Below are 14,015 nucleotides of genomic sequence, written 5' to 3'. Positions count from 1 at the left end.
AATGCTTCTGCAATTCTGTACATCTTAATTGCTGGTGAATGGCAGTGGTAACAATTCGGTGCCATAGAGTCGTTTTTCCGACAGCCACCCCTGAATCTTATTTCTAAAGACGCGAATGAAGGTTTCCGATAGACTGTCGCGTAGTGGTAATTGAAAAGGCAACGATTGCCAGGACTGAGACAATAACAAGTACAGACTTGTTATTGTCTCAGTCGTGGCAATCTACAGAGATTAGTGGACATACAGTGCGGTACTCCAAACATAGGTGATGCACTGAGTATGGTGTCACCGGATATATGTTGACAAGTCCCATGTGCCTGTAATTTCACCAGCACCCTTAAGGCAGATTCACGTTACACCGTGCCGGGTCCAGGCAGTCATAGTGCTGTGTCGTTTCCACCGTGCACAGGCCGGGTTATTTTTGTTATTTTCCATTTTTTTTCTGAGTGTTAAGGATATGCTATTAACGTAATTTTCACAACTTGTATATATATAGATAAATAGCTCTTAATGACGAAGTATTGGAAACACAAATTGAAACTTGAAAAAGAAGATGGTAACATTTGCCACGCTCTAGGTGCAAAGATTTAATAGATGATGAGTCAGAGTAGTCCAACACTGACTATCCTCCGGGTGTCCGGCAAATGTATTCAAACTACGACGTGTCGCGATCAGGCCGGATTGGAAACGGGAAAAAACACTCGAAGCCGTGCCCCGACCATGCCTCGGCCGTGACACGGGCTCGGCCCGGTCTAACATGAAGTTCATACAAAGGCATATACAGATATTTGACCGTGTCACGGCCGGCGCACGACCGGAGCACGGCCCGGGTCCGGCACGGTGTAACATACAATTAGCTAAGGCTGATGAATGTCTTGAAGGGTTAAGATCCTTCAAGACCGGAACTCAGTAATGCTCACATCACTGCTTGGCGGCAGAATTAGGTAAGGTGGCAGTACTTACTTCCCTGGACGAACTCTTGCACAAGGGCTGTACTGCTACTACTACAACTGTTTCGTGTAAAAAAGCTTTCATACGATCATATTTGCCTCTGTTATACCAAAGGTACGAATTGTACTTGCTGATGGCTAGTTTGCACCTGAATTAATGCAAATCGCCAGCTTAGCGCCTACAACTCATCAGTCCCAATAGGTCCATCCGTCAGCCTGACCTAAGTAAACAACAACAAAAGCATAGCTTTAGAGAGAATAACGTAGAGCCGCTACTTCACTAGTGAAAGAAACTATTATTATTGATATCTTCAGTACCTTATTTACTTTTTTATGTAACATTTTTCTAAAGATTTAAAAAGTTAATGAAATAGAACTTTAATAGGAAGTACTTTTTTTTATAATAACAAGTGACGGGACGAACAAGTCGTGCGCCTGACGGTAAGCTACACGCCTGTCTATAACAGTTGCAGCACCACTCAGAGCTTTAAATCGTAAAGATCTGAAGGGCACTGCCACTGGGCCCGTCACCCTGATACATAAGTTGAGAAGTCTTATGTGCCTTTAATTTCACCAGCACTCTTGAAACCTACTGCCACCTTACCTATTTCTGCCGCCAAGCAGTAATATGAGCATACTGCGTTCCGGTTTGGAAGGATCTTCTTCTTGTTGTCGTATCGATGATATACACTGTAATGGTTGTGCAAGGATTAGGCGTGCAGGAAAGGAATGGTACGTCGTGCGGGAAGGCTCCTCGCACGCACATGGGACTTGTCAAGTTATATCTCACGGTGACGGGCGCAGTGGTATTGCCCCTAAGATCTTTGCAATTTAACGCTCTGAGTGGCATTGCAACTGTTATGGATAGGCGTGCACGACTTGTTAGTCCCGATACTTGGTATTAATTAAAAAAACTCATTTTCATTATCTACCTTAAATGAATATTCAAGCTTTATTTACGTTAACCCGAAAGCATGCGTATTTGCACACTACATTACTATCATTAAAACAAACAACTGTTGTTTTACGACTTTTTGTCAATATTTTTGATACCGGTTTTTAGAGGAACATTGTAAATTCGACTTTATTTAAATGCACCTGTGTCAAAATTTGCACGCGTTGAAACGCCTTTAATCTTTTTCGTACCCTGCCTGCAACAGCTGTTCATCGAGTGGAACGAAAGTAAAAAAAGAGTGAATTTCCAATAGTTGTCGAACAAAAATCGTTACTTTAATTCAAAGCAAAGCTTGTTTATAGGTTTCGTGTTATTAACACATTACCTTTATTATAAGACCAAAAAGACCAAATTTATGTATATAGTTTTTATGGAGACGATATTATTATAGTCAAAGTTGGCAAGGTTTTATAAGTTGCATAAATGGGACATATTTCTCATACTTTTATGTAACTTGCTGCTCGTTGCGACCTGACGTAACGGACGGACGGTGACTAATAGGCGGTAGGTTCGGGTTCTTTTATTTAACTGATTATCAGTTAAATAATAAATTTTAAATTAAATAGTTAAATAATAGATTGGCCGAATAAAGGACGTATATCCCATCTTATAAAGCGGTTGCAACTGAAAACCAACATTACAGCATGCGAGTTGTGATATATGCTGAGTAGTCCGAAATGACATTTTCCAGAAATAACGTTTGGTCGAAATTTTATAACCTCGAAGATAATTTTGAGAGGAAAACGTATTTTCTTTTAAGCTTTTTCTTACGCGGGGAAATCCACTATGGATACCTTCCGTCTGTATCCCCAGACGGAAGGTTATGTGAGATTTCTACTCACTAAAACCCAGCGGCACCCGTCTCAGCACCACATGCTGGGTCTTGGGGGCGCCGAAGCATTCTTCCAAGACCCAGTGGTGCCTACCCCTTTCCGGGCTCACCTCGCTAAGAAGGAAAGGAAAGGAGCTATTCCGTCCTCCATAGCCTACTGAGAGGCGCACGCGGGTGCACGCGACGCCATCTTGAGCCACACGCAGACGACGAACGTGTATCCCCACGTTCATCGCCGTGGCTCCCTACGGGGGAAGGTGGCGCCCAAAGTCTCTCTCCGCCGCCTCTTTCTGCAAAAACACGGTTTCACAGAAAGTGAGTACCGCTTTCCAGGACCTCCAACAACTGAGCCAAGCGAACGGCGCTACTCCTCCCAGGTTTTCTTTTAAACCAAACTTAACCTAACGTAACTGAACCTAATCGTGTTTTTGCGATAAATATTCAACATATCCTGAAAGAACAACTGTTTCGTTATAATTCGGTTTTCGGTGTAATGAAAATTCGAACAAACTTTTTTCGGACAACAAATTTTCGACATTGTGATTGTGATAGGTTACTGTTGGATCCGTTTCAATTGATATTTGTAATCATTACTTTGTTTTGTTCTGTATAAGTCTTAATAAGCTGAATAAACGTTTTGTTTTCTATCCTCTATTTTATTTTCACTGCATATTATTCCACTTTTAATTAACATGCTCGAGTATATTTATTCAATTATATTGTTCAGCTATGTTGTATTAAAATGTCAATTCATTGCTTTTTATTTTTTATTAAGTAATTGAATATCAAACACATGTGCTCGTATATGGCCGATATAAATTTAGATATCAATGACTTGATTTTACCAATTTGCAGTAAAATCATGGGTTCGTAAAATATCTATAGTAAAACTTCAAGATGTTACCGGAAATTGTAGCAAAGACATATTGAGCGAACTTGCCAAGGCTCCAGGGAGTAGGGCGAGCCGTAAAAGTGTCATGAATTAACTTTTTGTGCGAAGAAATTGTTTCTCTACTATCCCAACTTGGCCCTTTATGTTTTGGTTGTATGTAGGACAAACAAAAAGATATATAACATAACGAGTTTGATTTGTGCATTTCACAGTTTAATGATATACGGCATTTTGCTTTAGGGCAATGCCGCCGATATTAATAGAATGTTTGTCCTGCAGAAACGTACGGTTAGGGCAAATTACAATCTGGGCCAGAGTATCTTAGTATTAGAATCAGAGTATCTTTGAGAGATAAGTTTAAAGAGATTAACATTCTTACGCTAACGTCACAGTACATTTATGAAAATGTTAATTATGTTAGAAACATTTTTTTTATGAACCGTGTGACAGACATAACATTCATAAGAGGAATAAAAATAAATTAGCTGTTCTTGGCAGTCGTCTTCATAAAGTCCCAAATGCATTGTCTATTGTCTACGCTTCTATACTAAGATTCCGATTGATATTCAAAATTTGCCATTTACGAGATTTGAAACTATATTGAAAAAAACACTTTATACTAAAAAGGTCTATTATAAAGCTTTTGCGTATTTGGATGACAAAAATCCGTGGTAGTGATCCGCTTAGCTCTTGAGGTAATCTCGATCTAAATATTGTAATGATAAATGTATTCAAATGCTTGTTTACAAAGAGCAACCATTAGTTTCTTGCTCATTCTTCTCAGGAGAATCTGCCTTACGAAAGAGCAGTAGAGTTTCATCAGTATGACGATTTCAAGTGTAATTTGCTTACCTATGAAATAAACATTATTGGACTTTGACTTTGCATCATTCACACAAACTGTAAGTACAATTTAAAGACACAGCTTAAACGAAAAGGCTTTGTTTTAAAAAAAAAATATGCGCGTTTATCTTCCTTCTCACGAGCAGGAGAAAAATAACGATGACGTCGACGATGGACTATACAAACCTAAATAATACCTATTCACTCACGCTTTGAAGAGACCCAAGTTATATATAATTTAGGGATTAAGTCTGCAGGCAGGGAATTCCACTCCATAATCATTTGCCACACCAATGTGAGAGTATAACACTTCGTAGAAAAGACTAAATAACTATTTAGCAAGCTAATACAGCTGAAAAACAATTAGGTAGCTAATTATAATTAGCGCACTTAAAAAAACAAACACAGATAAGTTGAAACAAAAGCCGTAATGACATTTCGCAACAAACGAACATAAGAACTGCGAAAATGCACATTTGTTATTCCAACCTTATCGGTTAAACATTAGCAGTACCTATAAAATAATTTTACCTTGAACGAATCAACGTCATGGCCGTATAATTACAATTCCGGCTTACCTCTTTCAAGACGCGTGAAGTCGCGTTGTCTTAGAACATTTTCTACGTGGAAATAATCTACTCAAGTTGTTACATAAGTCGATGAGGCGCGAACAAACCTCGAATAATATTAGCAGTGATACAGTGCATGACGTAGTATGAAAGTGTTGATAAGTTATCTCAGCTTGCCGATTGATCTTTGATAACTATCAACCATAGCCAACAAACAACAAGTCGTGTGGAGATCGGCAAAAATGCGCGCACTGTGCTAATGTTGTGCTAAAAACAATGATTTGTTTTGATTAGAAGTGCCTGTGCGTCTATTCAATCAATAATATGACTTATTGGATAACATTATGTTGCTTACTTGTGTTGGTGCTGGCAAAACCTAAGGACTACGATGGTAATTTATTTCGTCTTACATGAATACAATTATTTAAGCGCTTCGTGAATTGCGATACATTTGTTTGCTTACACTAGATGACCAAGTACGTATTTCTTTTCAGATTTCTGTGAAGGAATGCACTGTACTGGCATAGGTTCTGAATGTATAGACGGACTTTGCCATTGTTCTAGTGGATACATACTAAATCATTTTCAAAACCGCTGCGTTAGATGTCCTGGTATGTAGTCAAAACTACCACTAAGAGGAATAACAAATATATAAGTATATATCATACATTACACGTGCTTAAAACGGAAATAAACAATTATACATTTATTTATTTACACTACAAATATTTTCCAGAGCATAAGCAATATATCGATAAAACTTAGTAATTTTCGTTAAATTCAAATTATAAATAGTTTTTATTTCTTAATTTCATTGTTTTAGTAACTTACACATGATATTTGATAAAATTCTAATTATTCATTCGTATGGCAAATTCACCTGAGAAAATTGAATAAGAAATTCGAATAGTTGTTCTTGGTTAATAAACATTTGTACACATTTATCATTAAGAACATTTTTTTCAAAGGTCGTGGTAGCCTTATGATTTGACCTATCGCCTCTCAAGCAAAGGCCGTGGGTTCGAAACCGAACACACACCTCTGAGCTTTTCGAAATTTATGTGCGAAATTTTATTTGCAAATTACCATGAGCTTTTCGGTGAAGGAAAACATCGCCATGAAACCTGCACGTCGAAGAAGGCACAACCCTCGGAAAACGTGTGAAGTCCCCAACCCACATTGGGCCAGCTTGGCGGCTTTAGGCCTCGCCTAAGAGAAAGCCCATGCCCAGCAGGGGGACCAATAAAATGGTACACCTTTAAATAACGTATCAGCCATTGAACTTCATGCAAACTTAGTAAGCATAAAGATTTTTCCAATGGTGTCTATTATTACGGCGTTTGAGAATCCACTTTCAGGACTTTAGTCAGAATCGAAAATTCTTTGCCAATAATCCCAGTGCCAATATTGTTTAGTTACACACAGGATAACACTCTTCCGGGAACGGTATTTCCATGGAGGATATAAAAATGGCCAGGTAACAATTTTACACCATTTAAGGAACTTTTGCTATAAAAGGATTATACCGTGATTAAACTCAATGACTTAATCAAGAAACTGGTACGTAAAGTCGTGGTCAGTGTCAGTTTTCCGTGAAATAATATAGTACAATTATGCCAGCGCTAAAACCATGATTTTCGATCAAAACGAACCCAACTTTATGCGAATTTTTCACGATAGAATTTTTTATGATACATTTTATCTGTCCCAGTATACATTATCATATTTTCTATATACATTTACAAAACTATCAAAAATACTTAAATACAAGTAAGTGTTTCTAAACGCATTCACGACGCCGCAGATACAAACGACAAATATACTATCAAGACCCTTACTCGTCCACGAGGATATTCTCATGATTATCAAAAAAACTGCTAATATGTTTTATCTGTCTACTGACTGTGATTCCACACACTGCATCCATAAATATCTAATTCCAGTTACTTAACTCTACAAGCATGAGAGGTTTCTTCAGTAAACAATGTAACACGAAGAGAATGAGAGATAGAATAAAAGGTGCAGCCATCTTACGCTAACAAAGCTATTTAAATGAAGTATTTAACAAAAAGAAAATGTGTGCATTAAAAAAATGTTTTCGCGTAATCCCTACACAAAAAATATCGTATAACAAGTCGATTTTATTGGAAAAAATCTTTGTTGGGCACAAGCAAGCTATTTCTTTTCATGAGCACAATAACCAGCTGGGATATTGCTGAACCTTTCTGTTACACGGTGTGTAATGGGTAATAATGTTTAATACAAAGAACGTGCCCGTTTCATACTAATACTGGCTGTCCTTGGGAGATTAAGTCCGTTGTTTCAAGTACATAATTATTATCTATTTAATAATAATAACAATGATATTATTCACGCTCACAAGCAATACAATAGATGTAGAGTCAAGATAGTCTGTGACTATGTATAGATACATGTGCGTGAGTACTTGTATGTGTGTGTGTAAGTGCGTGTCGCGTGTGATCACGTGCGCGCTTTCTGTATGTACAATATGTATATCCGTGCAAGTGTGTGAGTGCAGAAAAAAAACTTGAATTTTTTTTTCTACTTTAAAATAATTAATATTGGTTTATATTAGATAGTTTTATACCTAAAATTATCTATAAACCTATCTAAGTTTATAGACAATTTTATTTTTTGATATGATTGAGAATAAATAACGAGAGACGTACAGTGGGCCACGCGTAAAAAAAATAGCAGATTCAAAAATATATCTCAAGAAAAAACATATTACTTACAATAGTAGCGAAGGTTGTGAATCACATTTAGTTCTTTTAAAGATGTGCTTAGGTAATTTTGCATCTAAATTGTGTTAATTATTTACTACAGTATAATACGACTATATAACTCCACTTGATCTTGTTTTATTATGTTATCACCTAATGTGTAGAAACATGGAAAGAAAATATTATAACTGTATTATACATATTTATTCAATTATGTACAATATTAGCTCCAAAGTTTCAAACTTGAATATCTTTAATTCCAGATTTTACAGAATAGCAAACCTGAAACCAAATTTATTGTGGATTAAATTCTATCTTTTCACATATTGTTTATAAGCAGACGCATACAAATTATGTAAACAAAATTTTATATAGGAGTTCGCCATTGTTCTTTGAACGCGTTATTTTCATTATTATGTACACTGGGCATTTATTTGACATAGGAATAATATGCCTGGGTTTTAATGACTTCACATTACGTATATTCTGATATGCATGGAGCTTAGGAGTACCTAATAAATTTACTCATGTGAGTTGTTGTTGTTAAAACATAATAGTGCGATTGTTTATTTGTAGACGTATATTTCTCTAAAAAAACATTTGCCGTATTATTATCTCCTGAATATCCTTTAACAGGTTTCCACACATTCACGGAAAGTTTGGTGTAGCCTTGGTGTAGCCCCCGTGCAAAGTGGTAAACTGATCCAGGCTTTTTGTCGGAGAAAAACTGCTTTGTGTTTATTTTTAATTTTGAAACTCATGTAACAAAAATATTGCCAGGATAATTAAAAATAACTCAATTTAAATTGGTTCTGGGTACCTAACATGCGTTTACCGACACAGCTGTCGCGTAAAATATTTGTATATGTTAACAACGGTAATGTATAAATTTTTTTTTTTTATCATAATTCAATGATTGTGTAATATCTCGCCATTTTATACAATACCAGGCTCCTTTAGACATTGTGTAAAGTAGTTAAATTTTTTCTTACCACACCAGCACTTCCTATGACCACATTGTTTTGAGCATCTACATTTAACAACATTGCCTAACATAGTCCTACATTGTATAGAATACATAGACCAAGTTTGTAATAGAGTTTCTGAACAGTACAGAATACTTGATTACAAACATTACCGGTAACCTTCTTCTGACGCTACGCACGCTGTACAATTTGCCATATAAACTTATGGAGTTTTTTACTCGGTCACTATTTATTACCTATTTGTTTTATTTAATAGGATACAACTACAGTTACCAGACTCTAAATATTAGTTAGAGCTTTGACATGTAGATAAGATACCCAATTATAATTTCAACATTGTCATCAACCCATTCATACTTCCCACTCCTACTTAAATTATAATTTGTACACAAAACATTAGGTAAATATTTGTTATAATAAAATTAAAAATATTGAAGAAAAACTTACGTTATTTTTTGCTTGAACTAGAAAAAGTTGAAAAAGATGTAAACCGCCAAAAGGGAGCAATGATAACAGATTACTCGATCCAAGAATTGATTGTATAAGTTAAGCAAAAAGAAAGGTCCGAAAAGGCCGAATTATGCAAATATTACTAGGTTTAAGTAGTATTAAATTTAGGATGGGAACTGGTAAAAGAATCAAAATTAGACGAGCAGGAGTACTCGCTTCAGCGATTGAGCAGAGAGTGACGACGGAACGAAACAAAGTAAAAATGACGAGGCAAAGGAATTAAAGAACGATTCAAAATTTGAAAATAAGTGGCCAGGAACCAGAGCAAAGGTAATAAAAAGGCGGGATGACGATGGAGGAGGTCGCGTCGTCACACAATGGTTTAGAAGAATACACTGTGCTACAACATATTATGCTAATGTTCGATCGACACGTTCTGATCTGACCAATGATCCATTTTGTGAAACGTTATCCGTTAGCGCTTTAGGTAGTTTTAAAAGAAACGACTTGAATCACGGTAAAGTCATGGTGGAAGCATTGTTTTTAATTTGATAAAATAATATTCATAGAGCTAGGGTACAGTACGTATTTCTTGAGCTCAAACAATTCATTTATAACATTTACATTGTAACCTCTTGAATCCCTTTAAAAAATGGCATGAAATATTTTTAACTTGTATCTAAACAGTTAAGATATTTCTGATACTGACACTTGCACTTGTAATCAAGAAAAATATTCGATAGTTCAAATATAGAGTATCACTACGTTACCTTAACCGAATATTAACCGTATACAAACAAGATAAACTTATAATTACAGTAGCGACGATGAACTAAGAAATTGTAAATTGAAAATTTGGCTGGAATGTTTACTTAAGTATATTTTTTCAACTTTCAGGTAAAGGTGAACAATGTTTCGGTGCCTGCTGCAACTATTATGAAAATGGTACACTTTCTTGTTGGCAAGGGATTTGTCAGGCTTGTCATGATAAACGTGGCAAGTTCATATGTCGGTTAGTTACATAACTATTGTTAATATTGACATGTACAGTAACAATATGTTTACTTTTATCTTCTGTATTGCGCTTAGATAGTTAGGGCGCTTTAGCTACATATACAAACGGTCAAAAACTTTGAAGGAAATTCAACCTAACGTCTTATACATAGAACTCAAATTTAATGAACGTACTATATGCATATTTATTTATATATAAGGAAACATACATTCTCTTGTCTATATAAATTTGTCTGCAGAATGTTGCGCAATTATTATTAGTCATCTGACAACACCTAAGCATTAATTTAAAAAAAAAAAATACTGTGTCGGAATTTATAAAATACTGTACAAAAAAATAACACGTACGAACTACAAGTACAAATATAAAATTTATATGTGGCCCTAATATATTTATTCACACACGGGATTCTGATTCGTTTTTTTGGAATTTTGTAGGCTTCATCATATGTAGAAATTATTCACATGGTGGGGTACTCATTTTTATGTCGTATCACACTCGTGACATATTTTTGTACTATGTATTATAATGATTTATTCATTTACTTGCTGACATACTTTTAAAAATCTAAGCAAAAGAAACGTTTTACGTATATAAACTACAGATATTTCAATCAAGAATTTTAGCACAATTCTAGATAAACATCTATACGTAGGTATTTTTATTTAATGATATTTGAAATACATAGAGTAAAATAAATTTGAACAAATGTATTCAGAAAGAGCCACCCCTAAAATCTCTACATATTCTTCTCGTGGAAATCTGCCTTACGAATGAGAAATGGTGTTTAATCAATGTGACGGTTTGTAGTGTAATTTGCTTTCCTATGAAATAAATACATTTGATTCGATACTTGACATCCTCGTTCAGAATATGAAAGTAAGCTGATTTCACTATGGGGACTCCTCAGTTGTTGCGAAAAAAACATTTAATCTATGGAAACATGGAAATATTGAAATAAGTATGAAACCTAGTATTTATGTCTGTGTATGAAACACTAGGCTTAAGCTTTTATATCTATTTATTTAGCAATAATTAAACTATGACTCACAGCAGGACGAATTGACGGAACAGAGAGAGCCTCCTCAGAACAATAGCACATTGCAGTGATGCAACATTGCTCTTAACTTATTGTCAGGAGTTTGCGTTCATACCAAATTAACTATTTGTAACAAGAACAACTGATTTTTACTCGAAATCCCAAAAAGGTTCTCTGGTCAAACTGTTTGGTTTCATTTACAGAGAAAGGTTATTAGATCTTCTTCCTATCGTATCGACGGCATGCACTATAACTCTTACCATCGTTTTGAAAGGATTTGCCACCAATCCGCGTAAGGTACTTGTCGATGCCATACAAGAAAGAAATGGTACGTCATTATGAGATAATAAATTAGGACATTATATGAAATCTTTGCTAAGAATATTAAATTGAAATATCCGTAGGTAGTTATGATATGTAACGATAAATATATTTTTTTATTTAGACTCATTAGCCTAATGAAGAGAATTTTTGTTTTAAGCCAACTGCCCAACTTTTGCCCAACTAAACAACAATCAAAATTGTCGGAGCTTACAAAATATTGATTTATTTACCTTATTTTTATGTATCGCTCCTAATTGAAAGTAAACATACAACATAGGCAAGGCAAAAACATAGGCAAAAAACTATTCTTGCCCACGTTTTATCAGGCAGAGACAATCAACCAGTCTTCCACTTGCTACGGTCCTGACACACATCTTTCGCCTCATCAAAAAAATACACATTACAAAACACCATACTCAAATAACATTATATATATATAATATATATACTCAGTTCACTCTGAAATTAACAATAAAGAACTATAGGAAATGAAACTATTTTTCCGGATTTAAATCGCGTATACTTGTTTTTTCAAACAAACCGACGTTTCGGGCCCTTTACAGGTCCCATGGTCACGGTTGACTGTGCTGTGCTGTGTGTTGACGAAACGTCGGTTTGTTTGTAAAAACAAATATACGCGATTTAAATCCGGAAAAATAGTTTCATTTCCTATGTGTAACAATCGCGAAAACCTAAGAACTCAATAAAGAACTATACAAGAATTGAACTTTTCTAGGACAGTTCTTTTTTCTTTCATTATGTGTAAAAGATTGAAACTAAATGATTATCACTAATTTCAGGCTTCTTACCACAGTATGACTTCTTTTTATTTTCCCGATATTTCGGAACTATTGAACGCTCCATGGTCACAGTTTGACAAATGACAGCTTTAAGAGCAGACATATCTTGTCTACCCTCTTGCGCTGTCGACGACTACTACCTTCATCGCGATTTGTTGTGGCGTTACCATTGTCACTCCCTTTTTTCACACAAACCACACTCATCACACGCGTAACTAAATTCGAGGTGTTTTTGTTTTTATTACAGTTTAAACCCATCATGACGGTTTTCTGTTCTTTACCAGAGCGGTAAACCCTGGTTTTTTTAAAGTTACAACTTGTGAACAGCATCTGTAGACGTAGGTATAATGTATAACCTGTTTATTTTTATTTTTCAGAGACAACATTGACCAAATATTTTACGTTTCGAGCACACAAATTGCGATGGTGACGGCATTAGTTCTAGGAATTATTGCAACGTTGGTTTTGTTATACAAACTGTGCGCTGCTACAAGTTTGAGGTATGTAAATCAACTACATATATTATGGTATTCGCAGATTTGTCACAAATTTTACTTTTTAACCGACTTTAAAAAAGGAGGAGGTTCTCAACTCGACTGTATGTTCTTTTTTTTCTTTTTTTTTGTATGTATGTTACGCGATAACTCCGGTATTCGTGAACCGATTCATGATTCTTTTTTGTTGGAATGGAGGTACTTCCATAGTGGTCCCATTTCATTTTGAAGAAAATCATCCACCTCGAAGGGTGGCTGTTCACGCATGAAGATTCATTTTTGTAAATAGCGCCTAACTTTAATTTAGGAGCAATTACTTTAATGGTTGATTTTGCTATTTCTCCAATTCAAGGCGTTTTTCTCTCAATATACTTTGAGTAGTATCGTAATGAGAACCTATTTTTATTATCTCCAGTGTCAAGTCCTGTATAATGGCAAACTAGGGGATATTTCAATAAAACTTAGTAAATAGACGTAATTCCACGTACTTTTGAGGTCGGTTTTTCTAGTACTCTGTACTGAGATTATTATTAGTAATATACTAGAACGCCTTATGAAACATCTCGTCCAGGGAAATTTGTTTTAAACACACCATTGCCAAGGTGTAGAATGATCTTCCCCGCCTATGCGATACTGTCATAGTTTGTCATTACGTACTTTCCGTAAGAAATGTTTTAATTGGTTATTGTCCAGGCAAACTATGGGAGGTAGGTTTTGTAGTGTAGTTGTGTGTGGAAGTGCTCTGTGTGTAACAGTAACGAAAAAATCTATATAACGATTCATGTGTTTGGTAAGCATTTAATAATCGGCTTCAAATCTTAGAACTAGAATTATAATGTGTGTTAGTTCTTCTCCTTTTTATGAACATGGCAGACTGTAGCAGAATATTAGCGGGGTTGTGAAACACTCCGCCATTGTGCTGAGCTACAGACCTTTATATCTCACACCACTATTGTTGTTACTAAACACTGGTATAGCTTATATTTATTTTTACTTAGGTATTAATGTGCTGAGATAAGTAAACATTTTATATGATTATTATTATTGTTGTTGTCGTTGTCGTTGTCGTTGTCGTTGTCGTTGTCGTTGTCGTTGTCGTTGTCGTTGTCGTTGTCGTTGTCG

General features: G+C 35.5%; 1 protein-coding gene across 1 annotated transcript in view; it reads left to right on the top strand.

Annotated features, from left to right (window-relative positions):
* Nucleotides 1-4,991: 4,991 nt before the first annotated feature.
* The window catches only part of LOC113231779, a 15,036-nt gene continuing 6,012 nt past the window's right edge, over nucleotides 4,992-14,015 (top strand). The window contains exons 1-4 of the mRNA XM_026466308.1: nucleotides 4,992-5,432; nucleotides 5,536-5,652; nucleotides 10,119-10,233; nucleotides 12,777-12,899. Of these exons, the coding sequence (XP_026322093.1) occupies nucleotides 5,366-5,432; nucleotides 5,536-5,652; nucleotides 10,119-10,233; nucleotides 12,777-12,899 (422 nt within the window). The 5' untranslated portion in view covers nucleotides 4,992-5,365. The remainder of the gene's footprint in view (nucleotides 5,433-5,535; nucleotides 5,653-10,118; nucleotides 10,234-12,776; nucleotides 12,900-14,015) is intronic.

The sequence above is a fragment of the Hyposmocoma kahamanoa genome, unplaced genomic scaffold (genome assembly GCF_003589595.1).
Source record: "Hyposmocoma kahamanoa isolate Upper Pololo Valley unplaced genomic scaffold, ASM358959v1 66, whole genome shotgun sequence".
NCBI lineage: Eukaryota > Metazoa > Arthropoda > Insecta > Lepidoptera > Cosmopterigidae > Hyposmocoma > Hyposmocoma kahamanoa.
This window is presented reverse-complemented; position numbering and strand designations above follow the sequence as displayed.